At 35.9% G+C, this 27555-nt stretch overlaps 1 protein-coding gene and 1 long non-coding RNA gene across 4 annotated transcripts in view; both read left to right on the top strand.

Annotated features, from left to right (window-relative positions):
- MAN1A2 (mannosidase alpha class 1A member 2) overlaps window positions 1-12750 on the top strand; it is a 55973-nt gene extending 43223 nt beyond the window's left edge. The window contains exons 10-13 of the mRNA XM_026675408.2: window positions 4550-4769; window positions 7093-7265; window positions 10092-10207; window positions 11313-12750. Of these exons, the coding sequence (XP_026531193.1) occupies window positions 4550-4769; window positions 7093-7265; window positions 10092-10207; window positions 11313-11445 (642 nt within the window). The 3' untranslated portion in view covers window positions 11446-12750. The remainder of the gene's footprint in view (window positions 1-4549; window positions 4770-7092; window positions 7266-10091; window positions 10208-11312) is intronic.
- A 6993-nt stretch (window positions 12751-19743) lies between these two features.
- Window positions 19744-27555, top strand: part of LOC148132387 (uncharacterized) — a 131063-nt gene continuing 123251 nt past the window's right edge. The window contains exons 1-2 of one of the 3 annotated variants that reach the window (XR_015747936.1): window positions 19750-20060; window positions 23513-23614. This is a non-coding gene — a long non-coding RNA (uncharacterized LOC148132387). Of the gene's footprint in view, window positions 20061-23512; window positions 23615-27555 lie in introns of all 3 variants that reach the window. The other 2 variants (XR_015747937.1, XR_015747938.1) reach the window with 2 other exon arrangements.

The raw sequence follows: 27555 nt of genomic DNA, 5'->3' as shown, positions 1-27555 counted from the left end.
GGTATATTTCTCTCCGGTACTTTTTGATTTTTTTTAACATAACTACCACATATAATAAAACATTCTTTGCTTGTTGTGGTATTCCCAATGTTAATTATTATATGATATATCCATTTTGTTAATTGTTTTGTAATTGTTAATTAGTTAAAAAACATCTGTAGAACATTTTTGTACCAATTTTTACTTTTTATTTTTCCAATTATTTGCAAACACATTAACTTTGGTAGATTTCTTCTTCATTAAAAAAATCTTCTGTCTTTTCTATGTCCATCTGTGTAATATTTGCAGATCAGATCTTTCTTACTGTAATTATCATTGAAATAGAAACAGACTTTCTTTATAATATGATCCTTCGAATTCTTGTATTATTTTGTTTCTTTATACCACAAGTGTCCCTTGGCTAAGCCTGCTTCTTCTGTGGTAATATTGCCCCATTCTGCTGTCTTATGATGGATAGTAAGCACTGTAACATAATTTGAGATCAGAAAATGCTAATTCATGTTTCTTTTATGATTTAGATAATTTTGAATCTTACTGTTGTTGTTTTTCTTATTCCATGTAAATGTATTAATTATTCTTTCCCAATCCTGCAATTTTTTTCATCTGAGGTTTGAATTGCTGCCATTTTAATAAGTATACTTTAGATAATACATTTGTTTTTAAATGATAACCTGTCAATGATGTGTTTTATTTCTAGTCATAGTTTACTGTATTTCTTTTGAAATATGTGTTGGCTGCATCCTCTCAAGGAAGATTTTATTTAACTGACTTTTTCGTTATCTCATAGCCAGTATCTTTTTCTACAAAATTTTCTTCCTCAGAAATTAAGTGCCTTGCTATTCCTTTTCACTAATTTTTTATCTGGAAGAATAATCAACATTTTTGATTACTTTCAGCAGCTGCTGTATGGAGTTTTGTGGTTGATATGATTGTTGCATAATATTTCACATTTTATTTCTCTTCTCAAATTTTATTCCAGTTATCTATCTATCAGATTTTGTAATAAAACTTCTGAACAAAAGGGGAGAGTAGACACCTTTGCCTTGTGTTTTTGCTAATTGAAAAGTTTACAAAGAACAATCCATTCACTGTAATATTTGCTGTTTGCCTTTTATATATACTTGATGTAAGTTTTGAATTCTTCTCTGGAATTCATTTGGTTTAAGACATTAAAAAAGCCATTCCAAATTATCAAAGGCTTTTTTCCACATTAAAGTACTACTGATATTGTTTTTTCTTAATTTTGATAAATTATAGTACATTTGTGATAAATTTGCTGTTACTTTTCTTTTTCATTTTGAAATGTAATGGATATGTATAATTTATCAAATGTACTTCCTCATACGTTCAACTAGTGGAGTAGTTATTGAATTTTCAGTAGTAAAGAAATTGGTCTATATTACTGAGATTTCTTCTGATTATTCCCTTCTTTGTATATTAATGTTAAATATGCTTCTTCTTGAATCTTTGGAGTTGTTTTTGTTATTTCATTCATTGCCTTTAGCAGTAGTTCTGCTAATTCTTTTAATTTTTTACCATACAGAGTTTTATTAATTTTAATTTTCTTTATTGCCTTTTCATATCTTGAATTGTTAGTAATTTGCTTAAAATTTATCATTTTAAATAATTTTTAAATATCTGATAATATACTTCCAAATTACCTTTGTTCCTAAAATTTGCAAGTTCTTCTGTTATTTCTGATGTTATATCTAATAGTTTATTAGGTTTATTGCTGTTATCATCCTTTTTTCTTTCTCTTTCCTAATATGATATGCTTTCCTGGTTTACGTTCATTTTCAAAATAATTTTGTTTGGTACACTTTGTCTTCTTTTAGAGTTCTGCTGTTTCCAATAAATCTAAATGATGTTTTGATTTATTTAATTCTTCCAATGTTTTATTGATCTCATTTGTTTTTATGAAACTGTTCAGATGTCTTTCTTTTGTTTTTTAATGGTAGTTTTAATCTACTATGTTCTTTTTTCTGGTATGCTGCAAGCCTTATTAAGATACTTCTTATATAAGCTTTACTTGACTCCCATATTGTTGTCTCTTGTCATCCTTACAATCATATTTATTTAATTAAAAATATTTTTGTAATATACTTTCTTGAAGTAACATTTTTTATCCTCTAACAAATAATTTTTCTCCTTGAAAGCAAGGTATTAAAATCAGAGCCTGGTCTGTGCATATCATTGAGCAGATGTATTTTTCTTTATTGATAGGGAGTATGAGAGCTTTAGCTGATACATCTTCTTAATCATTAACTCTTCTATTTGTCAATTTTTAACTCTTTTAACTCTTAGTCAAAAACCTTTCTGCAGTATCTTGAACTCCAAGATAATGTGATTACCTCTTCCCGTGGTTCTCGCTACATTTACCTGTTCAACCAGCTCGCTCTTCTTTTTTAAGATCAGCTCTAGAGAGCCATTTTTTTCTTGTTTTTTGTTTTCATCTTCTGCATTATGGAACAAACAGGCAGTAAGATCACCGAGGAATGTTTAGGACATTACTGTCTTTGCTATCCATCAAAAAAATGTCCAGGCAATGGAAGATTCCCATCATTCCCATAGCTCTTATCCCTGAATGTTCTTCAATGTGGTTCAGGAGACATTTTCTAGATCTTCTGCCTGGCTTCATAGTCTATAATTTACTTCCACAATAAAATCTTTATTTCTTTCCCTTCTTTGTAGTTTTACCTAAACATTCTTACCTGGACTCAGTGTATGTGTGCATATACATCACATATAATGCCAGAGAATCGAGATAATAATTTAAGGCAGCCTTTTCTTTGCCTGATCTTTCCCCACAGCTATTGTGATCTTAGTGCTTTTGTTGTGTATAAGACCAAACGGTTTACTTTCTTGAAATCTCTTCCTCTTCAGTCTCTCTGCTCTGGGAGAGATTGCCTACAGAAATCACTTACTCTCTGGCTTTCTTTTACTTTCTGAAAGACTTTTTAGTTCTGTTCACTTACTCATATACTATGAGTCCACTCTAAGAATTCCACATCTTCCATAATTTAGAACAATGGGTTTGTACCTCATTTACATTATCTTCCAAGAAGGCAGTTAGTCTTCATTTGCACCCATATCTCTGTAATCTTTGGGGAGAAAATGAAGATATGTTAGTTCCCCAACCAAATTAAAAGAACAGTTTTGATGATTTCCATGTTGCTGAGATGAACGTGTTAGAAGAAAATCTGCTCTGTTCTGTGGCCGGGTAAATGAGCACAGGATGCCTGCGTGAAGTGGAGGTAGAGTTTAGCAAAGTAAATGCATAAATCAGCTGACAAAGGTGGCCACAAGATCAGAACACAGAGAGTAGTAGAGTATTTATAGTAATAATGACTGATTGTGCATTAGATATGCAAAGTGAGGTGTTCATGATCTAGGGATGTCCAGAGAGAAAAGTCTTTCGCCCATGTGGGTGTGATGATCTTAGATGTGTAGATTTTTTTCCCTTAGGTGTGGAATTTTATGACAGGTCTGGCATTGGAGTTTTGGATGAGGGGTCTGGTCTATGAAAAGTATGTTGTAATAAAAGATTTCTCTTATCTTGAGGGGATTTTGATTCATGATTATTTTGCCTATGAGTTTCTGAAGGGACTGATTAATCAATTGCAGCCCAAGTGTCAATGCTGATGGAAAAGTTTTAGTGGCAACTTTGTATCTTTATTTTGAGGTTGCTGGAGGATCAGGAGTGGTTGAGATTGATGTCTGGCTTGGCTAGCAGAGATATCATGGAGGAGGTTCTTACCTTCCAACAAACAGTTAACATACCCACAAAATTGATGTCTACTCCTGACTTTTTCAGTTAATGAAGTCAAGGGGAGGTACTTTTTGTGTTTGTTTCTTTGTGTAAATCACAAAACTCTTGTTTGCTTTCTCTTCTCGCTTGCTGAAGGAACCTAATAACAGAAAACTGTGTCAAAGTTTTATTTTATGGAATGTTTGGTCATAGCCAAGGAAGAAAAGGCAGTTTGACAGTAATTTGTGCAGTTATTAACAATGTGAGAAAGCCAGGAGTCTTTCTCTCTGGCCATTGACTAAAGTGCTATAATACAACTGACGTTCACGTTATAATTGCATAAGAACCCACTCATGGTACAAAAGTCTGCCTTTAACAAAGATTCAGAGAGGTAGGGAAATTAGGCCAAGGTATGAACTGTCCGAACTAAGTGAATTATTCAGTCTGTTGCCATTTCTCAGTTGACATGAAGAAAAGTTGTGTCCAAAATAGTTCCAATTGTAAAACTGGAACAAAGAGTGGAAGAATGAAGGCAACATTTTCTAAGTAGTGGACATCACTTTTCCATGTGGAAAGTATAAAAGAAGCTCAGTGCTTAACTCTTCTGTGAAAATGTTTTACAGTTTCTTTTTCTTTCCCCACTTCTCTTTCAATGAAAAGAGAGGGAAATAGAGCAACTGTACGGTTCTTGCTTTGTTCTGTAACTTCATGAGATCTGGTGTGTTGGAGGAAGAATATTAAGAGGAATGAAAATATGTTTTGACCTGTCATGGTAATTAAAGTTGTGTATTTCCACTGCAGGCCATAGAGAAGCACCTTATCAGAAAGTCTAATGGGGGCCTAACTTTTATTGGGGAATGGAAAAATGGGCACCTTGAGAGAAAGATGGGCCATCTCACATGCTTTGCTGGGGGAATGTTTGCCCTTGGAGCTGATGGTTCCCGAGATGAGAAGGCTGGACATTATCTACAACTTGGAGCAGAAATTGCACATACATGCCATGAATCCTATGACAGGACAAGTAAGTATCCTTGCTATCTTAGGTATTGACTGTGTTTTCCTTGAGACTTGCCTTTGCAGTTGCTATAAGGTACAATTGAAGCAGAATTCTGTGAAGAGGAGGTTTCAACTCCTAAATGAACTATTTTTGTTTAAATAAGAAATATGTTGCTGGATGTATTGAATATAATTCTCATCCCCCACAACCCCTCATAAAACCCTGCACCATTTATCTTTTCAACTAACTGTGAGAAAGCCAACAAATGTGAGTATAGCCAACAATAATTTCCTGTAACAAGACGAAGCCAGAATACTAGGAAATTTTTTCCTATTAGTTTCAGATCATTTTCCCTGGGTCTTGCTGCCTCTTCTTGCTTTCACTGAACTCCTTTTCTGCCTGTTTCCCACAGCGTCACACAGGAAGAAAAGCAGAGTGTAAATCTTAGTAATCTATATGCTTACTGCAGTAGACTATAGGCTTTGCAATGAAATAACATTTTACACAACTTAGTAGCAAACTCAAACCCTGTGACTAAGTAATCTCTTTAAACACTAGAGACACCATAAACCCCTCCTTTTTTTGGGGGGGGGGCATCTTTTGCAAGATAGGCTTTCTGAAGGTAAGATAAAATAAGATAAATTTGTTGACGATATTTTTATTTGCATTGGGATACGTATAATCAATACATGACTCGTATATTTTTCAAAAAATATTTTTATATAAATTTAACAAATTTATTTGCACAAAAATCTGACATAAATATCGGTAGATGATCTTTAATTATCCATGAAAGACTTGTAAAACTTTTCTGCTCTATCTGAAAATAGAATGTATTTGTCAGGTTAGGTAAAAGCAAGGGTCTTCAAACTTTGCAACTTTAAGACTTGTGGACTTCAACTTCCAGAATTCCTGAGCTAACATGACTGGAGAAGGAATTCTTGGAGTTGAAGTCCACAAGTCTTAAAGCTGCCAAGTTTGAAGACCCCCGAGTAAAAGTAAAAAAGACCTAAGCTGTATCTTACATCTTCCATAAAAAATGCATGATGAGTTTGCATTACTATTTCATGTAGATATTTTGTTTCCTATAGAAGCTATTTGGGTAGGTAGAAAAGCCTATAGTTCAAAAGGAACTGGAATTTTTTGTTGGAAGAAAGTTCTGGGTTCAAATCCATACTGGGTCATTTTAAAGAACACATGGGGCAAGTTGCATAGACCAGAGGCAGAGTTTATTTTGACAATATATGCAGTACAGTAATCAAAAGGTAAACTATGAAATCAGTATGCTTAGAGTAGTGATATTTATAGTAATGGCTTTGATTGTAAGGTGTGTAGTTTATTCATTGAAATGGTCTTGCCTGTGGAATTGATTTGGGGTGGGGGGTAACCAAGGTGGCACATGGGTATTTTCATCCAACAGGTTCACTGTGACTGTCTTGTCTGTCTCTGTCAGTAACTAACATGAAAAAAACAGGCCTCTCAGGATGTGATGTTAAATCCACAACCTCACCAGGAGCAAAAGCCTGACTTTAGGATGAAATAGTAGACATTGCCCCAACAATATGATGCAAGGATCTAGTTTGTGGCCCTTGCCCTCATTCTCAACCCCACTAGCTCTTTCAAAGATGAAAAGACTGTTGCTAGCTTTGATACTATGACATCTCCTTGAATTGAATCATGAAATTGCCAGGAAAATATGCTAATGAAGAGAGACAGTGAAACCTATATTTCACTACCCATGATTTCAAATAAGAGAAGTTCCAGTATCTCTTTTAGCAATTAAATTCTGGGCAGAGAAGGTGTGGAAGGTGAGGTTGGCCTCTCCAACCCAGGCAACTAACGTAACATTTTGCTTTTTTAGGAGACAAGAAGGGGATATTTCGGGCTCCACTCAGTAGGCCCAAATTTCAGAGTTTGAAAGGAGCCATATAGTGAAACTGATATACTTTGGGAACAAGTGATATGCTGCTCACTCCTCCATAAAAGTTCTATAGACATAATCACTTCTGTTACACAGTGCCAATTTTTTTCAAGGTTGTGGGCAGAAAACAAACAATATATGAATATAAAACAGCAGTGAATTCTCTGTTTACTTATGGTTCCCTAAGATATGAATCTTATGTTAAATACTTCTTAAATATTCTACAACCATGCATATACTCAAAATTCTGAAATGAATTTAGATTTCTGTCAAGCTGTTACAGACCTGACCAGATTCATAAGAAGTATCATAACTACTTCTGGAATCATTAAAAGCATATATTACTGTTTCTTTTAGAATAGCATTGTTGAACTTAGGAGTTACATAAGAAGTTGCTGCATTAATTTTCTTCATTTTCCTTTGCAGCTTTAAAACTGGGGCCTGAAGCTTTCAAATTTGATGGAGGTTTAGAGGCAGTAGCAGTGCGGCAAAATGAAAAATACTACATATTAAGACCGGAGGTGATTGAGACATACTGGTATATGTGGCGATTCACACATGATCCTAAGTACAGACAGTGGGGCTGGGAGGCAGCACAGGTAATTATTTATTAACTAGCCTTCTGAAAAAAACCTCACAGAGTTTCCCTGCCAACCTTCATATTGTGCACAGTAAGAAATCAAAAACCATGATGGTAATTTTTTCCCCTAGATGGTTCCTTCTTTGCTGGTGGACACCTAAGGAAAAATGGCTTTTAAAAAATCTGATGACTGAGAATATTGGGGAAAAAGACTTCTAATTTCCAGTTTCTAATGTTATTTACAGAATGTTTTTATCTTACATTTAGATTTTTAAAATAGATTTAAAGTTTGCCTTACAATAATGCATTCAGTTGTAAAATAAGCATTGAAATGAAAATCTAATTAAAAATTAGACTTTTTTTTCATGGGGGCTTGTTCACGATGTAACTTAGCAGCTGCACCACAAGAAGAGAGTCTGCTTCAAGGCTTTTCCAAGAAGCACAGCCAGGATCCAATTTCCCTCACAATCAGAAGTAGTGTGCCAAATAGAGGCTACTTTGTAAAAAAAAGGGGGTTTGCATGTATTTTGAAACTTTCTAGATAGGAATAGTGCATTCTAACAGAGCATGCTGGCTGGGAAATTCTGGGGGTTGAAATCCACATGGTTGAGAAACACTTTAATAGAGGGACTTTGGACTTGTTATTGAAGAAGCTTCTCTGCTTATAAAAGGGCTATTTTAAATTCCAGTTAATCTTCTAATAGTGCTAATAGTTTAATAACTTTGGAAGAGAAATGCTTCAAGAATTTTTGAAAAAATATGAATAATCAAGTTTGAGAAGGAAACGTGCAGGGCACAACACCTAGATTTCCCCCCAATTCCAACCTCTTTTATAATAACTCTGCTCTGGCCCCCCCCCACCAATGAAAAGAAAGAGGGAGGAAACCGGAATGAAAGTGTAGTTAACATTCCAGGCAATTATTTATCTTCCATGGGCATGCATTGGGGGATTTTTTTTCTTGGATTATTTTTCTCTGTAGCTCATAGCTGGATTTGGCCATTTTCAGAATTTTATCATCTTTATGCTTCTCCCTACATATCAAATTTAATCTCAGTTCTGTTCCATTTTCAGAAAGTTATTCTGTTGCTAGACAAATAGTCAAAACTAGTTTATTTAATTTCTTTCTGGAGTTATTGGTTGTCTCGTATAAAGACTCAAACATACAAATATTGGAAAATAGAAACATTAATTTTGCCCGGTCTCATTTTATAAAGGAATAGTTATCTATTTTATCTTTCCAGCTATGGATCATTCTGTTTTCATAATAATAAGTTATACCATTCTTAATATTTTTCTCATATCTTACTTTTGGATGCTTATATTCTTGCCGAGCAAGAACAGGGAGAAGGACAGCTGATGCAACAAGCATCGCCATTCTGGGGGAAAAACCATTTGTTGTTATTATTTTTGAATGCTTTTTGTAGAGTCATTATAAGACTACATTGTAGCTATTTTTCAGACAATTAATTGCAGAAATTTAAGGCACATTTGTACATACTTTAAGTGATTTATTTCTATGTAGTCCTAGCAGAGATTGTTAATTTTGCCTTTATTGTTGTCATTAACAAAATACATGCAATCATGCCATTCAGTTGAATTAAAATTTAAGATTAGGTTGAGAAGAAACTTTCTGACAGTGAGAACAATCAGCCAGTGGAACAGCTTGCCCTCGGAAGTTGTGGGACCTCCATCACTTGAGACTTTCAAGAAGAGATTGGACTGCCATTTGTCAGAAATGGTGTAGGGTCTCCTGCTTGGGCAGGGGGTTGGACTAGATGACTTACAAGGTCCCTTCCAACTTTGATTATCTCTTATCTGTTAATTATCATTTATCTCAGCTTTCCTGAGGCACCATAAACTAGGAATCTTGATATTGGCCAAGTTCCCAAAGTGAAACTGGCTTACATATAACCTGTAAATCAAGTTTGAAGTTTGCCCTAATCAGCCAGAGAGATTCATTGCCAAATGCTATTGGCTGTTAGGTTTGCTGTTGGTTCATGAGGTTTGTTATATAATGGACTGTTTTTATTTTTATCTCAAATAATGGCATAAAGTAGACAGGACTATCATTCCCCTTTTAGACATACTTCACATAACAAATCTTTCAACAGTACTGTGGAAGCAATCAAATGCAAATATAATTGAAATGCTTATAAAATAATTCTAAGAGCAAGAATTTCTTCATATCTTAGGGCAGACACTTAATTGTTTCCATACTTATTGCTTAAAAATACAAAAATAGCCCTCTACAAAATTTGAAACTTGTGTTCCAGGGTGCTATTGCTTTACAGACACAGGTAGCTTATGAATTTTGGTTGCTTAAGTAATAGAGTAGCTAAACAAGTCTTCACCTGACCAAACCCAATTTTATGACTATTTTTACCACCAACATTAAGTGAATCGCATGATTGTTGAGTGTATCACAAGATTGTTAAGCAAATCTGGCTTCCCTTATTGGCTTTGCTTTTAGCTGGGAAGATTGCAAATTGTGATCACATGATTACAAGGCATTTCAACCATTGTAATGCAAGCTAGTTGCCCAAGTTGTGATTATGTGACTGTGGATTGGTGGTGCAAAGGCCATAACTTCAAGGATGGAGTGTAAGTCACCGTTTCCAAGGCCATTGTAATTTTGAACTGTCATTGAACAGTCAAGAAATACCTGTAGACATTTTGGCAATAACACTTTTGTTATATCATGTAGTTGTAACTCTCTAGTGTAAACTCTACTGTTCTGCTTTCATTTCTAAGTATATAATATCTACATAATTTGAATCTGTGTCAGCTACATCCAATTTTGAATTGCTGGCTAATAAAGCATTCATTCTGTTTGTTCCACTTAAGGCCATTGATAAGTACTGCCGAGTGAGTGGTGGATTTTCCGGGGTCAAGGATGTCTACTCTTCAGCTCCCACATATGATGATGTACAACAAAGCTTCTTTCTTGCTGAAACTCTAAAGTAAGTAGATTTTTCTCTTTGATATTTGTTTCAGCAACCTTATAAATTTAGTAAATTTAAAGAAATATTCAGCACTTATATATTAATAATAAATATTATAGAAAATAGATTTTTATATTTATAAAATACATATGCCTGCTAGGAAAATGGCTGTGTTAAATGGCTATAAACCGTTGGATATTACCACTGCTGGAGATTTTATCCCACCAGGCTGCTAATGCATATGACTACAGTCTCCTTGTTATTTTTTTTCTCCCCCCCCCCCTAAATAAAAGGAATTCTAATCTATTCTGTAACACTTGCAAAAGGGTGCCCTTTATCCTGTGTATCTGTGAGAATGCCATCAGCTGTTTTAGGGTGTGAATGAGATGGTATCAAATGTATTGGCTCTATTTCATAATATCACACATTGAAATTGCCTACATGAATATAGTGAAAACACAGATATTGCAATTGTGCCAGAAGGGGGTGAAGGGGAAATTGTGCAAGTGTGCAGAATTTAGGAATTCTTGAAAAGTTATTTGGAATTTAGTATGTTGCAAAACAGGAGAATTTAAGAAAAAGCTTGCTCCACCAACCAAGAGTTTACAAATTGTGACACAAGAATGGGATCTCACTGACAGATTGTAGATGTTCATTATAAATGAAGAACCTTTTTGGTAGTGTGGATCATGATTGTTTAGAACTTAGTGTACTATTACAAATGCTTTAAATCTTCATCAGTAACTATTAGTGGAATATTTAGTATATTTACAATACATGAGTGATAAGGCATCTTATTTAAAAGGAAAATGAATGTATTTTAATTATATTTGTATCTAATTAGATGATATGCATTATTTTATACTTTGTAGTTAATGGATTTGAATAGTCAACAGTGGAATCTGTGTCCTGATGCCATCAACATAATTTTCTTGACCATCCACCCCTCCTGGGCACACATCTTCTCTCTTCTCTGATGGCTGATGGGAGGAGATGGTGAAGGAAAACAGAAAATAGCCCTGTTGCACAAGCAGACCTCTGGTCATGCAGTGTTCAATGTAGTCTCAATGGTATCTTTTGTGTATCATGTCTAATGACAGATCTTGTTTCTCTTACTTTGCAGGTATTTATATCTGCTCTTCTCCAATGATGATCTCTTACCTTTGGATCACTGGGTTTTTAACACAGAAGCTCACCCCCTGCCAGTTTTACATCTAGCCAATACGACACTTTCAGGAAATAATGCATATCGATAAAAACTATTCCAGAAAAAGGACAGAACAATCTACATTAGCTGTGTTTTGTTTACATGGACCACTTCAGATTTCAGGCTTGAGAGAAGACTTATGTGTGTTTAAATAAGACCTTGAGAATTATGAGAGAAGTACTGCGCTCTTCAGCATGTAGATAATTCAAAAATTCAATTTTATATGACCAAAACAATTTGTGCAGTATATGGCAGGAAAAAACCTTGTATATTTGCAACAGAGAAGGTGGCGCATGATTTTGAAGGATTGAAAGGCTGAAGTTAAATATACCAGCCACAGGAACAAGCTGCAACTATTGAGATTGACCATTGTAGTAAACATTGTCCTGCCCAAATAATGTGGATTCCTGATAGTTTATCATTTGCTTTCCCCCAACCCCCTACTTGGTGGCATGAGCAAAGCAATGCAAGGCAACAAAAGTGCACTAATAGCACCCAGATTTCAAGTTCTTTGACTGCTATTTTGAAATGTCTAAACATCTTCATCAGTCTGTTCAGACTGGCAACCAATCCCAGTGCCTCTGAGACCCTTGCCTCTTTTTATTATCAATAATGATGTGCATCGACCATTTGTTCTTCTTGTTCATGAGTAAATGGATTAGGGAAAGGATCAGCAACTTATTTCAATCTGTCACTTTAGGATATGGAAATCTTCATTCAGTGCAGAGGTTTTTTTGCACCATCATGACAAAATTGCCCGATGATGTTTATCATTTGGCCAAGATTTCTTTCAACTAAGTTGCAATAACTAACATTTGTCTATGAATCCTGGAGTTTCACAAGGATCTCACTCTTTTTATTTGTACAGTATTCAAAAAGTGTAGAATAATCCTGTAAAGAGACATTCTTTACCAATTTTAAATCCTGTGATTAAGACTCACCTGGGTATAATGGTGCTTCTTTAGGAATCTTTTGTAAAAGCTGGAGTTGGCAGAGGAGTTTTTCAGCCTGCACACCTTATAATCTTTGAAAATCTGAAATCTGGTTATTTGATCTTCAAGTATCTGGAAACAATATCACGCAAGACAACAGAGAACACATCAAAATGAATTTGAAAGTAAAATTTATTTTGCAATACATTTTTGTCTACTACGGTAGATATCACAGACAACACTTTGGGATAAAAATAGCTTTTTCAAAACCTAAAAATGGATCTTTCAATAAGTTCCCCACTTCTGTTAAAGAAAAAGACTTAAGCATATTTTTTTCTTGCAGGATATATAAAATATGTGAATATTATTTATGTATATTGGAATCAAAATTCTTGATGAATACAGATAACACATCTTTATTATTATTGTTGTTGGTATGATTCCTTTTTAAAAATAATGAAGTTTAAAAGGCTGGTTGAAGTAGCCTTTGAAGTTTTCCTATTGGCATTTTGCCATGCATGTTGCATATTGCAGTCCCAGTGAGAAGATTGATGCTTTCAGTGAGCACTGCTTACTGCAAGTGTGGTGCAGGTGAGTCTGGGAATCTGCCCAGCCCAAATTGTGTTGCATTCCACTGTGAAATTCATATTCTACATGTTTCTGGACCACTTAGTTGCAGAGATAAATTTAAAACAGTATTGGAATCTTTGTGGGCCAATTGCAATGAGCATATCCAAGTTGAATTCCAGATATCAGGACATTGAAATTCACCTGTCTTGGGTTCTGGCATTCATTTTACTGTTCTCCATCATCATTTTTCACATACTCATATCCAGGCTCTTCTCTCTTCCTCTTCTCAAAACCAGTATTCTAAAATAAGTTTTTAAACCAACCTCACGTGCAGCTTGAAACATTATTACAGGGTTGTAGAATTTGAAATAAATTTTAGTACTGCTGAGTCTTGAATTGAATTGTAAGATGGAAACTGATGTTACTTATATTTATCCATATAAGCATAGTATTTTTAGTAAAATCTGCAACAAATTTATACATAATATAATTATATAAAAAATATCTGCTGAAAAATAATATACCATCGGTGACTAAAAGTTCTCAACTCTCATGGAATGAAAATTGGCTTGAAATTAAATGAAAATGTTCCAGCTACATTCTGTGAATGGAAATAATGGATAAAACTTAATAGGTTTGGATCATTGTGTTTGAAATATTACATTTTTTTTCTTTCCTTTAAATACAAATTAATATTTCTTTTTTCCACTTTAGATAGAACTATATGTTGTAAGCAGTGCAATATTGTCTTAAGAATTATAACAGAGTTCTTAAACCTTGTTGCATAATAGTATTATTCTGATGACCAGTCAATCTTTCCTTGCTTTACTTCCAAAGTTGTTTTTACAGACCACGGTGCATTTATTGCACCAGTTTTCATGTTGCTCTTTTTCTCCTTCCCTTGCTGATTATTAATGTGCAAGAATGCAGTGATTATAACACATGCAATTAAAACATGAATGTTTTCTTTCTGGGCTACTGCAGGAGAATGATAATTTTAAGTTTATTACATTTCTACATTACGTGTTAAGATTTTACACTTTCTTCTGGAGTGTTTTAAATCTAAAAAGTAGTAGAAATTAATAAACAAAACTGCAAGATATCATGGCTCCTGATAACCAGAAATAATAACCACAATGTTTTCAAGAAGCAGGCACATTTTCTCTTTTTTTTTTTTAAAGAAATTGCCTGAAGAAAAGAAAAGAAGCCAAAAAATGGATTATGGTTCACAGTTTGCCTTCATTGACAGGAAAGGTCACAAATTCCTAGTTCAACCTACATCCTTGGAGATAAATTGTTCCTTAATTATAAGTAAATAGCCATCTTCCACAAGCATTATGGATTATTCTTGTCAACCCAAAGAAATGCGTGACAGAAATTCTGTGAAGTGTCATGAGCTTCCCTCAACAGGATCACTCTCCCAAAACAGAACAGAATAATGACTCCAAACACTGAACAGAATGGAAGCAAATTTGCTTTTGGGGGAGAATAGAAACATTGATCAAAAGTGGGCAAATCTGGTAGGGCTAGGAAGACAGAAATTCAAGAGAGAGAAAAATGAATTCTAGAAGCCATGGTCTGTATGATTTCCCTACTTTGGTTAATTCAAGGAGCCTGGTATATCCTTCCCTTGTATAATCAGATTTGTTGATTTAATTTCAAGATATATAGTTTAATTAAGTTGTCAGAAAGGAATCTTGGAAAGATAATTTGAACACTTCAAAGTGTCTTTTTGCTTAGTTAATTAATCATTGTATTCAGGTGCAAACACTGCAAGGAGGGAAAAAAAGATCCAAACTGAAAACTCTAGCTAAGCATTCATCCACATTATCCAAAATTAAAAGTTCTCCAAGTTGTCAGGGTCATATGGACCTCACCATCCTTTTTGGCAAAGCCAAAGACTTTGACATCTACTCAGGATTGGCATTGCTGGCCACTTTCCAAGAACCAGTTATTCAGGGAATCTTTTGTCAACTTCCACAACTAGGGACTGTGCTTTTCCCAATTCTACTGCCCTCTCCACCTGACAGGGCAACCAATGAAAAATGGGCCATTGTGGATTGGGTCTAAACGAGAGTGCAAATGAATGTGCAGAAGCAGTAATAAAGAAGTGGCAACTCAAGGACAAGGGCTGGTGCCTAGGGGCTCCCCAGGTAAACACTACATTTATTTATGCTTATGTTTAGTTATGGGTTATTCCATGAACAGAGCAGACAGTGGGAAAAGAAAACAGCTTATGACATAATGGAGTACTGTATAAGCAGAATGTGGGTTGACTGCAAGAGAAAATTGCTATTTTCAGCAGTATTCCAACATCTGTCACAATATATATTAGATCAGAGGATGACTACTGGGCTAAATAAAAATAAACCTTTTGAGAGTTGGAAGTGATATAAGACCCAACAGTATAGGTAAATAATTCAGTTATTCATAAACAGAAAAGTTCAAAGTGATTAAGAATGTAATTAAGAGCCCTTCAATTTACGTATAATTTTATGGTTATGTTTTGAAAATCAGAAGTGGGATGAAATCTCAAGTTCTAAGAATTACTTAAAAAAATAATTGGAATTTAATAATTTAAAAAAAACTTTTGTTCCATTGAAGAAAAGATTTTCTATAATTGCTAGGAAGTTGGAGGAGATCACATGTTGTATGTCTGCAAATATCCCAAAATAGATGTATATACCATGGAGAAAGGTTGAATAATTCAACCTCACTAATACTTTTTTTCTTTCAATATAATTTGAATTATGACCCATTTAAAAATTTAATTTTATATTCTGATCTGTTTCAAAGTAAATATAATGATACTATAGTTAAATGGATTCAGTTGGCTGAATGACTGCACTGAGGAGTGCTTATGGGCTCCACTTCAGCTTAAAGGAAGTATTAAGTAGGATGCCAATAGGCTCTGTGCTAGGCCGCCTCCACAGTTCAAAATTTTGATGAATAACTTTGATGAGGAAATCGATGGGCTACTTACTCAGTTTGCAGGTGGCAGAAAGCTGGGTGAGGTTCATAATATTTTAGATGAAAGAGAAAATTCAGCAAGATGTTGTACCACAAACTAAATGAACAGGATGGAATTTAATAAGCAGAACTGCAAAATTATGCAGCAGGTTAGGAAAAATGTAAGGCCCAAATATAGGACGGAGGAAACCTGGGGGGAGGGGGGGGCAATAGAGCATACAAAAGGAATTTTTGGTGACCATAAATTAAACATGAGCCAGATGTGTGATTGAGTTGTGAAAAAAGGCTGATGCTATCTTCACATGCAGTAACAGATATATAGAGTTTAAGGCACTAGCCGTAATTGTTCCTCAGTACTCGGCCCTGGTCAGGTCTCATTCAGAGAACTGTGCCCAATATTGAGATTCCATGTTTTTTCTTTTTTACAAAATAGAGTTTGTATTGTTCATGGCTACTGCTGCATTGACCCTGGCTTTGGTGGACTCATTTCTCACACTGCTTCAGAATTTAGGAGAAGTGAAGAAATGTTTTTTAAAAAATTAATACATTGATTGTGTTTGCCATTCAATAAGGTAAAAATACAAAATTATCAGCAACAGTTGGATCTGAGGCCATATATAACATGAGAATAATACACTTTAAATAATTTACAGTGTATTGATATTTTTGCTGCAGTCTGATTTCTCTAAATTGTTAAAAGTAAAGGATGTTAAATTTTGTTTTCAGAAAGAAAAAACATGTTAACAGAAACAAGGCCCCATGGCATGCCTGTAAATGTCCAATAATTGTTTTTAAGTTGACTGACCCTAGAATGTAACCAGAACACTTAGTACCATTGTTCCTGTAGGGCAAACCGATGGCATGCGTGCCGGAAGTGGCACGCAGTCATCTCTGCATGCACAGGAGCCGTTGCCCCAGCTCAGTTCTATTGTGCATGTGCGCGCGCCTCCCCAACAGCCAGCTGATTTTTGGGTATCTGCCACGCATGTGTGGGGGGCAGGGTGTGTACGGGAGACGCATGTGTATGCGCAGGGGGATGGGAGGAGCATGGGGGGTCCTGCACACATGCCCAGGGGGCGGGGGAGCATGCAGGTAGGTCACACATGCATTGCATTATGGGTGCAGGCACATGTGCATGCTCTTGCGTGTGTACGCACACACTTTCAGCACGCAACAAAAAGGTTAGCCATCACTGATATAGGGCCTCAGGTTTTTTTTTCTGCATGAAATTATTAATAACTGGCAACTGAATGTGTGACTTGACCACATTGGAAAGTATATTCATTGTGGCCTTGAGTCTCTGGTGAGTTTTCACAGCTGCAATTCCCTGACTGTTGAATGTGCTAGTGTGAATAAACATTTAGTAGTCAATCCTATAGTTTTGCTTGGAAACAAGTCTACCGCACTTAAGATTGTTACTTTTGTGAGAATTGATGAGCAGCCTTTAATTATCAATAGCATCCCCAGATCACAATTTAATTGAGCATTTTAATGTATATTAAATATTCTGTTTCTGAAAGACTTAAGAGCATCATGTCAGTTCAGTCGAGCCGATTCCCAGGTAAGGATGAGTAGACTTGCAAGCTGGTAAACATTTTCTTCCTTCAGTCTTTTAAAATTGATTTTAAAAAAATATTTACAGTAACAGAAAAAGGAAGAATGTAGCCAGAATATTTCTTTTTTTAAACTTGACTCGTTTAACAAAAACATGATGCTTGTTTTAATATCTGCAGGTGAACAATTTCTACGTTTACAAGTCGTGTTGGATACAATCCTTTTAAGACAACAAAGCCCCCCCCCCCACATTTTTTTTTTTTTGAAATATTGCAGTTAGGCTCCTAATATATATTCAATATAAATACTTTTGAATATCTTGCCCAGTTATTTTTCATTCAAACACAGGACAACACAACAGATAAAAGGCTCCCCTATTCTCTAATGTGAATATTTTTTAATATTGGGCATTGGGCATTTGGCAACAAGCTACACAACCTGGCTCCGTGGTGGTGAACCTATGGCACGCGTGCCAGAAGTGGCATGCCGTCATCTCTGCTGGCACGTGAGCCGTTGGCCCAGCTCAGTTCTACTGTGCATGCGTGTGCACCTTCCACAAGCCAGCTGATTTTCGGGTATTTGCCACGCATGCATGGGGGTGGGTGGGATGCATGTGGGAGATATGTGCGCATGCGCAGGGGGAGCACGGGGGATCCTGTGTGCATGCCCAGGGGGCGGGGGGAGCATGCGGGGATGTGGCACGTACATTGCATTATGGGTGCACATGTGCACTTTAGGCACGCAACGACAAAAAGGTTAGCCATCACATTCTTGAGTCGTATAAAGCAGCAGTGGAACTATTGTTGATCAGTTCTGCTATTTGGTACCCTGTGTGATCCTCTGCATCCCCATCCTGGTTAAATTATCCCAAATCATGTATAAGTTTTTTCTTTGAGTAACAACCACTACCCTTTCACAACAGATAAATTGACTTAAAGATTGCCACATGTACTAAAAATATTTTAAAATCTCCCTAAATCTTCCTATTAAAACGAAAAAGGATGAAATTACCAGTGTTAATTTATTGAAATGACGTAGACCTTGATTTATGATCATTCAGCACTAGCGTGTTGAAGGGAGGGTCTTACAACCGGCCCTCAATGTGTGATAAGCCTTTTTGATAAGCGCTTTTGGGCAATAAAGGAAAAAGTTTGGGAAGCTTTTGAGTTCAGTGGAGCTCCCTCTCTCCATAAAGACATTTAAAATTGCTACCTTCGATAGTGGAATTCATAATGAAAGCTAGCTGATCAGTCTGCTTATTTCTCTCCTGATTTTTTGTGAGGGGTTGGACTAGATGACCTACAAGGTCCCTTCCAACTCTATCCATATCTTCTCCAAAGTCCCCATTTTTCTTGTGAACTAGTAAAAGATGCAAGACTCAGCTTTGTTACCTGGGAAACTGGGCTGTTTCTAAGTTGGCATTCTATGTGCTTAATATGTAAGGATTTAAAAAAGAATGTACATTAAATTGGTTTTACACAGATGTGTTTGATATGGCATTTTATTTGGCAGAAGAGAGGGCACAGGAAATGTAGGAGATGGACTTCATTTAATGAAGGAATCCTCAGTCTCTCTACTAAACCCAGCTCGGTAAGTTTCCCTCGGGTTCGCAGGAGCATTTTCCTTTACGAAAATTATGTAAAAATAGTGCTTTTTAAAAGTAATTTTAATAAAGAGATAAAAGTCTATATTCAAGTAAAAGAAACCAAACGTACGTTGCCAGGATTTGAATTGACAGGAGTTAATCTGAGCGCTCAAAACTCAGAGCGGCAGGCAGGTTGTGGGGAGAAAAGAACCGGGAAAAGAAGGAGCAGAGCGCGCCCTTTTTTCAGTTGCAACCCAACCCAGAGGCCCTCGGCGTGTCCGGCCACTGCTGCAGCTGAAACAGGCTTCAAAAAAAGCTAAGGAGCCATAGGCCGGCTAGTACCATCGAAGTCTTCCAGGAAAGATTGGACAGCCATTTGTCCGGGATGCAACAAATCTCCTGCCTTGGCAGGGGGTTGGACTAGAAGACCTCCAAGGTCCCTTCCAGCCCTATGATTCTATGACTTTCCCTGGGACTTGAGAGCCAGGCAGGAGACTGAAGAAGCCCGCAGCTCCTCGGATTGCCTCTGCTGAAAGGAAGCAAGGGAGTAAACATGGGGGGAGGGCTTCTTTTGTCCCTCCTCTGGGCCTGTTGCGGCAGGGCGGAGCCGAGGAGCAAGAGCTAGCTGGAGCAGGGGTCTCCAACCTTGGCAACTTTAAGGCTTGTGGACTACAACTCCCAGAGTTCCTCAGCCAGTCCACAAGCCTTAAAGTTGCCACGATTGGAGACCCCTGAGCTGGAGGGTTTCCTCGCCGCCCGGGACCCACTGCTCTTGGAGCTGTTTAGCCACGCCGGGGAACCGAAGGGAAAAGACGTAGCGCGGCTGCTCTCTCTGGAGGACCGAGTCGGGGGCCTCGCGATTGGGCCCTGGCGGTGGGAGGGTTGGGAAATACGACCGAATGGGCGCGGATTCCCTTCGCTGGAGGTGAGGTGCGCAGAACGACAAGTGAGTCCGGGGGGAGAAGAAGAGCCCCTGTGCTGCTCTCTAGCACTCCCGTCCAAACGCGCGTTACTTTCCTGGGCATCTGCTTTGCATCAACCAGCGATAGGCAGGTGGGCGATTCAGCATTAAAAGGGACCGAGCCACCGAGAGTTTTCAACCTGAGATTTCGTTGGAAGATATCTCCAGAGGAGGGAAGAAAGAGGGAGGACGCTGGGAGGAACTATTCCTTCCTCCGATCAGGACAGTCTCTGATGTTTGATCTCTTGCCCAGTAAGGAAAAATACTTCGTCCATTTCGACCCACACAAAACCTGAGCTACAGCTTTCAGAGTAATTTATGTGGGCCTTGCCTTAGAACAAGGCAAAAATGGTTTGATTATTCTTACTGTTTTCTTACTGTTGGCTTGCACAATTCTGCCAGTTCAGTTATAAACTGAACTTGTTTGTTACAGCCTAAGCTTTGTGAACCAGAATCCATTTAATCAGGGACAGTAGCTGTTATCTATCCTTGGGAGGTGTTTGTGATGGTGGGCAGAAGAGAAAAATACAAACAGTGCAGCCAAAACGCTGTACCTCTTGTGATCATTATGTACATATTAAATATTCAAATGTTCAGATAGTTCAAATATCAAATATCAAATTCAGTGATCTTCATAGATCACTTTTGATGTAACATCAATATACTGTATGAAGGAAACAAATGAGTAATGGCTTCAAAACCAATTTGATTCAGCAATACTTTTTCCTTCTAAGTTTATTGTGTTTGAAGATGGACAGATGACAGAATCAAAATGTATCATTTTCCCAATGTTGCCTCAAGATCTTCATTAAAAAGGGTTGATGCTGAAACCCCAAGATTTTTTAAATGAAAAATGAGCAAATCATTGCCCGCCTAACCATTTAACCTTGGTTCCCCACCACAATCACTTCAATAATCAAGCTGATTTTTGCCAAGGTCTTTTTTTAATATAAACAGTTCCTACACTTTTTCTCTGGAACCTGTTTCTTATTATTAGCCTGCATTTTTGTAAGTACTGGAAAAATATAAGCTCATGTTCATTAGTATTTTGGTTAGAACTATGCTTAGAATATTTAGTACTGTGAAAATAATCCAGAGATATACATTTATTCTTTCAGTAAACCTAATGAATCAAAATTCCAGCATTTTCCCCTAGTACACAAGCATGGCAAATACATGTATATGGTTAATACAGTAGTTCTCAACTTATGACCAATCAAAATTACAACCTACTTGAAAAAGGAGACTTGCGGCTGAGATTTGAAGTTCTTTTTTTTTTTTAAAGACAAATTTTATTAGTTTTACAAAACAATACACAAACAATCAAGGCATAATAACATAAAAGATCTTTTCTAAAAAAAAAAAAACCAATAGAACATACAAAATAGTTCCAAATTATAATATATATATTTACGTTATCTGTTCAACTTCGTATCTTATCCCAACTTCTTCTTTTCATTCTATTATCCAAATTATATTTCTTACTAATTAAAATTTTATTGCCTTTCAAAACAATACACAAACATACAAAACATAAAACATAAAAAACATAAAACATCTTTTCTGAAAGCTGCTTGTTCCCGGGTTAAAACTCTTCGCACAGACACAAATTAAAAAATCATATTTACTTTATATCATTCTATATCTTATTACCATTTTCAATTTTCTATATAGCTTCTTCCCTCTTTTATCTTTCTTAGTTTTATTTTATTTATCTTATCTCAATTCAATTCATAATACTTATCATTCTTTGTCTGTTCTATTTCCAGCTATCCATTCACCTTTTCTCTTTAAATATACTTCTCCTGTACACTGATTGGAGTGATGCCTTTAACTCTTTCCCCTAACTTAATAATACTTAATATAAAACTTAATTTATATTGGGATTCTGTTTAGTACATTCTAAAATTACACAATAAATTTTATGAGAAAAACAAAAACACAACAATAACAAAATAAAAGCATATAAAACCACTATCAATACCATTAAAAAGCTAATCATATATATTAATACTCATTTATATCTTAATCATTTTACTCTAAATACACATGAAAACACAATCTTATGTACCTTCCAGAATCCCTTTTTCAATTAAATTTACCCATTGTTTCTAAATAAGTTTTGTTTCTTTAAATCTTGCTTCCCACCATTAAGGCTTCTCAACCCTCCTTTCTCTCTTGCTTATTCTTCTCCTTGCCCTTTTTACCCCTTTGTCTCTCCTCCTCCCTTTTCTTCTTCTGCTTACCCCCTTTCTGTTGTTTCTAACCTTGTATCCACCTTTCATCTCATTTTTCTCTTTTTGGTTGTTTTTTCAAACCTTAAAATCCCCTTTTTCTTTTCCTCTTTCTCCTCCTCCCCAAAAAGAACCCATTGTTCATCAAAGATGGCTTCTTCTTCTTTGTCCCAGTCGTCCTGCTGAATAGTCAATTTTTCATAAGTGCATACCGCCATTTCTAGAAATTGAAAAAGAGTGCCCAAAGTATCTTTTCCGTCTTGTTCTTCTTTTTTATATTTTTGATATTCAATTTTAGTTCATCCACAAGCAATGCCATCATGAAGAGAAAAACTTTTTCCAAAACAACCACCCAAGTATTTTTAATCAAGAATAATTCCAAAAAGTTCCAAAGTCACCAAATAATCCAAATAAACTATTTCTTTTAATACTTTTCTTTCTTTCTTCTATTTCTCTTTCTGGAGTTACTGTTTAATCAAAGAGTTCCAATTAAGATATATCTTTCTTTAAAGTTCTAGGCAGTCTCCTCCTTTTTCAAATTCTGCTCCAATTTTTTTCTTCTCCCTTCCCACTTACAACAACAATTTTCCTTTAGATGTTCAGAAATCCATACCTCCAATACAGGTTTTCCGATTTCCTAAGTTGATAAATTCAATGTCCAGGAATCCTTTATCCCTTGGCTTTATATGGGGTGGGAGAGTGAAGAAAAAAAAAACTTTCCCTTGACAGCTTTCTCCGCTGCTTTCCAATCTTAGGGATACAATGTATCTTTCAGACAATTCAAGCAGTTCAATTTCCAGGGCATTTAAAAGTTGTTATTTTCCCGGCTCAGCCAGCACTTTCACTTCTCCTGTTTCTTCTTTCTCCTTCTTCCTCCAGCACAATCTTATCCAGCTGCCGGCTTCTTTGTGGCGGCCATTGCTGACCGCCGCTCCACCGCCTTGAGAAAAGAAGGTTATGCCGGGTGGGGAGGGGGTCGTGCCCCCAAACCCCTCTCCGGATCCTCCTTATCTTCGGCTGCCTCTACGGGACAGCCTTATCCTCCAGACCCGTCAGGATCGGAGGCACCAAGACGGCTAGCGCAACAGGGATCGCGCGGGATCGCGAATCCCTGCTGCCGCCGAAGCCTGGCAAACCGGAAGTTTTTCAAGATTTGAAGTTCTGAAGGTTGAGCCTTCACGTTCACAAGATCATATTTAGGTGCTCAGAAACTCAGTTACATTTATGGTTATTTACAGCATAGTAAACAATAGTTCTGCTTAGCAACTGTGGCATTTGTTTGATGACTGTGGTTTATGCATTTACAATAGCTGCAAAAACATCATGAAATCAGCCATTACAAAGGATAACCATGAGCAAGCTCCATTATGATTATAACTCAAGGACTGTTGTAATGGATTCGCTGTAAGTAGGTATGTCCTCATTCATCACAAAGTAGATTAACAAGAACTCAATTTCACTCCTTTTCTGTGCTCCTAATTGACCATTCTGTAAGTGAAATGAATGACAACCACAGACATGCTCCCTGGGTTTTGGCCTCAGAGGGAAACAAAAATTCAGTATGAAATGGCAATGTTGATATTCACTAAAAGTTATTAAAAGTTGACTTTTAATATATTTGGAAGGACATGAACCTGAACATAAAATTTCTATTTTTTCTTTACTGAAAATTCTTGATAAGTTAGAGATAATGTTTCTATTACTTTTCCATCTAGACGTTTTACACATACAGATACTTCTACAGTAGATGGAAAAGTAATGCACACATTGTATATATACGTGTATGTGATAATTTTATTAATTTTTTTATAAAATTAAATCTCGATCACATTGTACACAATCAACTGAAAATCAGTAGATTGTTTTCTGGTTTAGTTAAGCCTTACAATTGTGATAATGTTAATACAATAATAAAACAAGAATTCTTGAATTTCTTCACCTGAATTCCCTCCAGCATGATTACCTTTTAATGTATTCTTTGGTTCTTATTGTTTATTGTTTCTAACCCCATAAGATGCTCAGAGTTGCTTGATGAGTGGGAGGCTTTAGAAAATTACTAAATAAGTAAAATAAGTTACTTGATTCCCCACATTAAGGTCCTAAATTATTGATCCTCAAATGAAGCAAATCCCTGCAAGTTGATGGGCTTTTAAGAGAATTTCATGTTGCATATATGAAATCATTTTTAATGTTAGATTAGCATTTAATATGCCAAAAACCCAGATATACGCTTGTTTTATCATTATTAATCACATCACTATTTTAAAAAACCTTTATAGTAAGTAGACATAGGTATGTCTTCTTAATAAAAGCATGAAATTATTCATTCGTGTTCCGACAAAGAACACAGTGTTATTTTAGAAATTACACATCAAGTGATCAGTAAAGCATTAGGCTTGATCACCTAATAATTACCTATAGGGGATTTTCTAAATACTGCTATAATTGTATTGATTCTCTCAAAATTTGACCTCTGATCTTGGACAATTTTAAGGTGCCAAGAATGGCCATATCCAATCCACAGTTTAATAGTTAAACTGCTAAGAGCAGGGATTTATCTATGGAACTAACATTTAAAAGCAATGAATTATAGATATAAAAAGATAAATAATTTTAATCCCTAGTATTAAGACTGGAAGCTCTGGAGTACAGAGGAAAGTTATCTTCTCAAATGAAAGTCTGTGGAGAAATTATTTGTATTTTTTCTTGGTGAAATGCTGAAAAAAATTTATGTAATTCTTAGAAATTGTATTTCCATCTTTAAGCACATTCTGTGACAATTATATTTTCATCAGTTTAACAAATGCTTGGATATGTAGCCTCTGTTACTGTTATGAAGTTGCCCAAACTATTGCTGTTTTTTTCATATTTTATTTCATATCTTTTTTCATATCTTATTTTTTCCAAATAAAATTTATAGAATATCAACAGATATTTCAGATAATAATAAAAATAAATCTTATATTGCCCCTTGTAATACCAGATTACAAGGGTAGAGGTTCATTCTTCGAGCTTGTGGGTTGGTTTCTGAATGTTTGGCTACCAGGCTGGGTAACATTAGACCCTCAACTGATGCACCCTCACCATCACAAGACCTAAAGACCACACAAAGCCCTTTTAAGCAGAAGAACCCTAAATTCTGCTGAAGAAAAGAAACTAACCTACAAGCTTGGAGAACTAATCTCCAACCTCATTCTACAACTGAACTACAGATTCACTACTAACACATATCAGACCAATTTTTACAGTTTGATGTATTAAACAGCTAACGCAGGGGTGTCAAACTCAATTTCATTGAGAGCCGCATCAGGGTTATGTTTGACCTTGGGGGTGGGGTGGGCGTGGCCAGGGTGGATGTGGCCAGCTCAATGTTACTTGTGTCGGGGATGCTTATGATGGCCCAAACACTCTGCCAGCTCCCTAGCTCCGTTTTCAGCTGTCTGCGAGGGTTAGGGTCAGATATATAACCCTTGCGAGCTCTGTTTTCAGCTGCGACAGCCTCCTGCAACCCTTTGCCAACAAAAATGGAGCCTGGGAGGATCGCGGGCTCCATTTTCGTTGGCAGAGGCACCACGGGCCGGTCCTTCGCTGTTTCTAGGGCAGTCCCACAGGCCAGATCTAAGCACCCCACGGACTGGATCCGGCCTGCGGGTTTTGAGTTTAACATCCCTGAGCTAATTAATGCCTGTTATTTGAATTTGCACTTGATCTCCATGGAATTCCCAAGTCTCTGACCAATGCCATTTCTTCTATTCTCCAAGATATTCTGACTCAGAATTTCTTGTGTGAGACCAGTTAAACTTTTAAAACCTAGTCTGAAAACTAATCCTTAGATTGTTTCCTCCCCTTTTTGTTTTAATTTTCCCCATTTTTATACTATTCTTTATCATCTTGTTAAGGAAAGTGGGCTCTTGTACATGATTCTTTGATGCTTTCAAAATATATTTTCAACATCAGTCTTTATACATCCAGTGGCAGGGCAGTTGGGATTACTTATGACCTTACATACTGTCAGTCCAGTTAGACAAATAAAACATGCTTGTTTGTCAACATTATATTTTACAAATGGTTCATCTTTGTTATAGTTGTAGAGAAACTGATGGTTTCATTCCTGGAAGTTTTTTGAAGGCTAGTCTAAAATATTGGAAAATTGTCTCATTGATTATTCTTATTGTCAGTATTTCAAGAAATATTTAATGTACAAAAATTATATGGTTGTAAAGTTTGGACACTTCTTCAATTGTTCCTGCACAAAGTAAACTGACTATGTATGTATATATGTATGTATGTATGTATGTATGTATGTATATTTATGTAATGACTTTGTATGGAAAACTAAATACAAATGCACTGAGTGGTGCCAAAAATAATGAAATACACTTTTCCCCAGTCATTAACTACTACCGTGTGTGCAAATGAAATATTTTTGTTACTCATTTTAACTAATAAGTTACCCATACGCTAATAAGTATAGAGATTCTTTTATTGGTTTTATATGTCCTGTTTTGCATATCTTTATAATCAAATATCAGTGTTGATTTTTTTGTTTTAATGTTTTTGGTTGTTTCATTTTGTTTAATGTTGTATTGTGGTTTTTTTTTTGTTACTTTACTGAATCATAACAATATAGGTGAAGAAACCCAATGTAAATTGCACTCCTTTAGAAATTAGAATACTGAAGCAGGAGGTAAATATTACTAGAGGTCAATGGAGAATTATAAATGTATGTAACCTAATCTAAACATAATAGTGGACACTCTCTGTGGCACCTGATAAGCTCTGTATGCTACCAGCTTCTAGTTTTTAAGTACTCAGTTAAAATGCTCTAAATTCTTGTAATTAATTTTAAAGATATGTAGGTTAATGGGCTGCAAAGCAAATCCCCACAGCTTGCCATAATCTTGTTTCTTGGAAAGTAAACATGGAGGCCCCTCTTTTATTTAGTAGTATTGACTTGAATCTTGATAAGTTGATCCAAAGTCATTTCTCTCTCTAGAGTTGAAAAGTCAAGATTAGCTGTTTTAACCCTTGTGTTAAATAATAACATTTTCTTAAAGATGTATTTATGAAAATTATTCCTAGGAAGGTACTTTCTATAAGTCACTTTGATAGTCATTCAAATAATATGCTTCAGAAAATCAGTGGCAAAAGCTGTAAAAATGAGCAACAATAAAATGTTGAATATTAAATTGACACAAGATTATATGGAGAATAGATTATTATATATGGAAATATGTTCTAGAATAAAAATATAATTTTATTTCAAAGAGCTAAGCTAAAGTTGTATAGTCCAGTGGTTCCCAAACTTTTTCAGTCCACCGCCTCTTGGAGCTACAAACTCATCCTCAATGCC

This window comes from Notechis scutatus, chromosome 2 (genome assembly GCF_049901735.1).
Source record: "Notechis scutatus isolate UNSWTSFEM ecotype Mainland chromosome 2, rNotScu1.2, whole genome shotgun sequence".
NCBI classification, from domain to species: domain Eukaryota; kingdom Metazoa; phylum Chordata; class Lepidosauria; order Squamata; family Elapidae; genus Notechis; species Notechis scutatus.
Note: the sequence above shows the minus strand (reverse complement) of the source record. Positions and strands in the feature narration are given on the sequence as shown.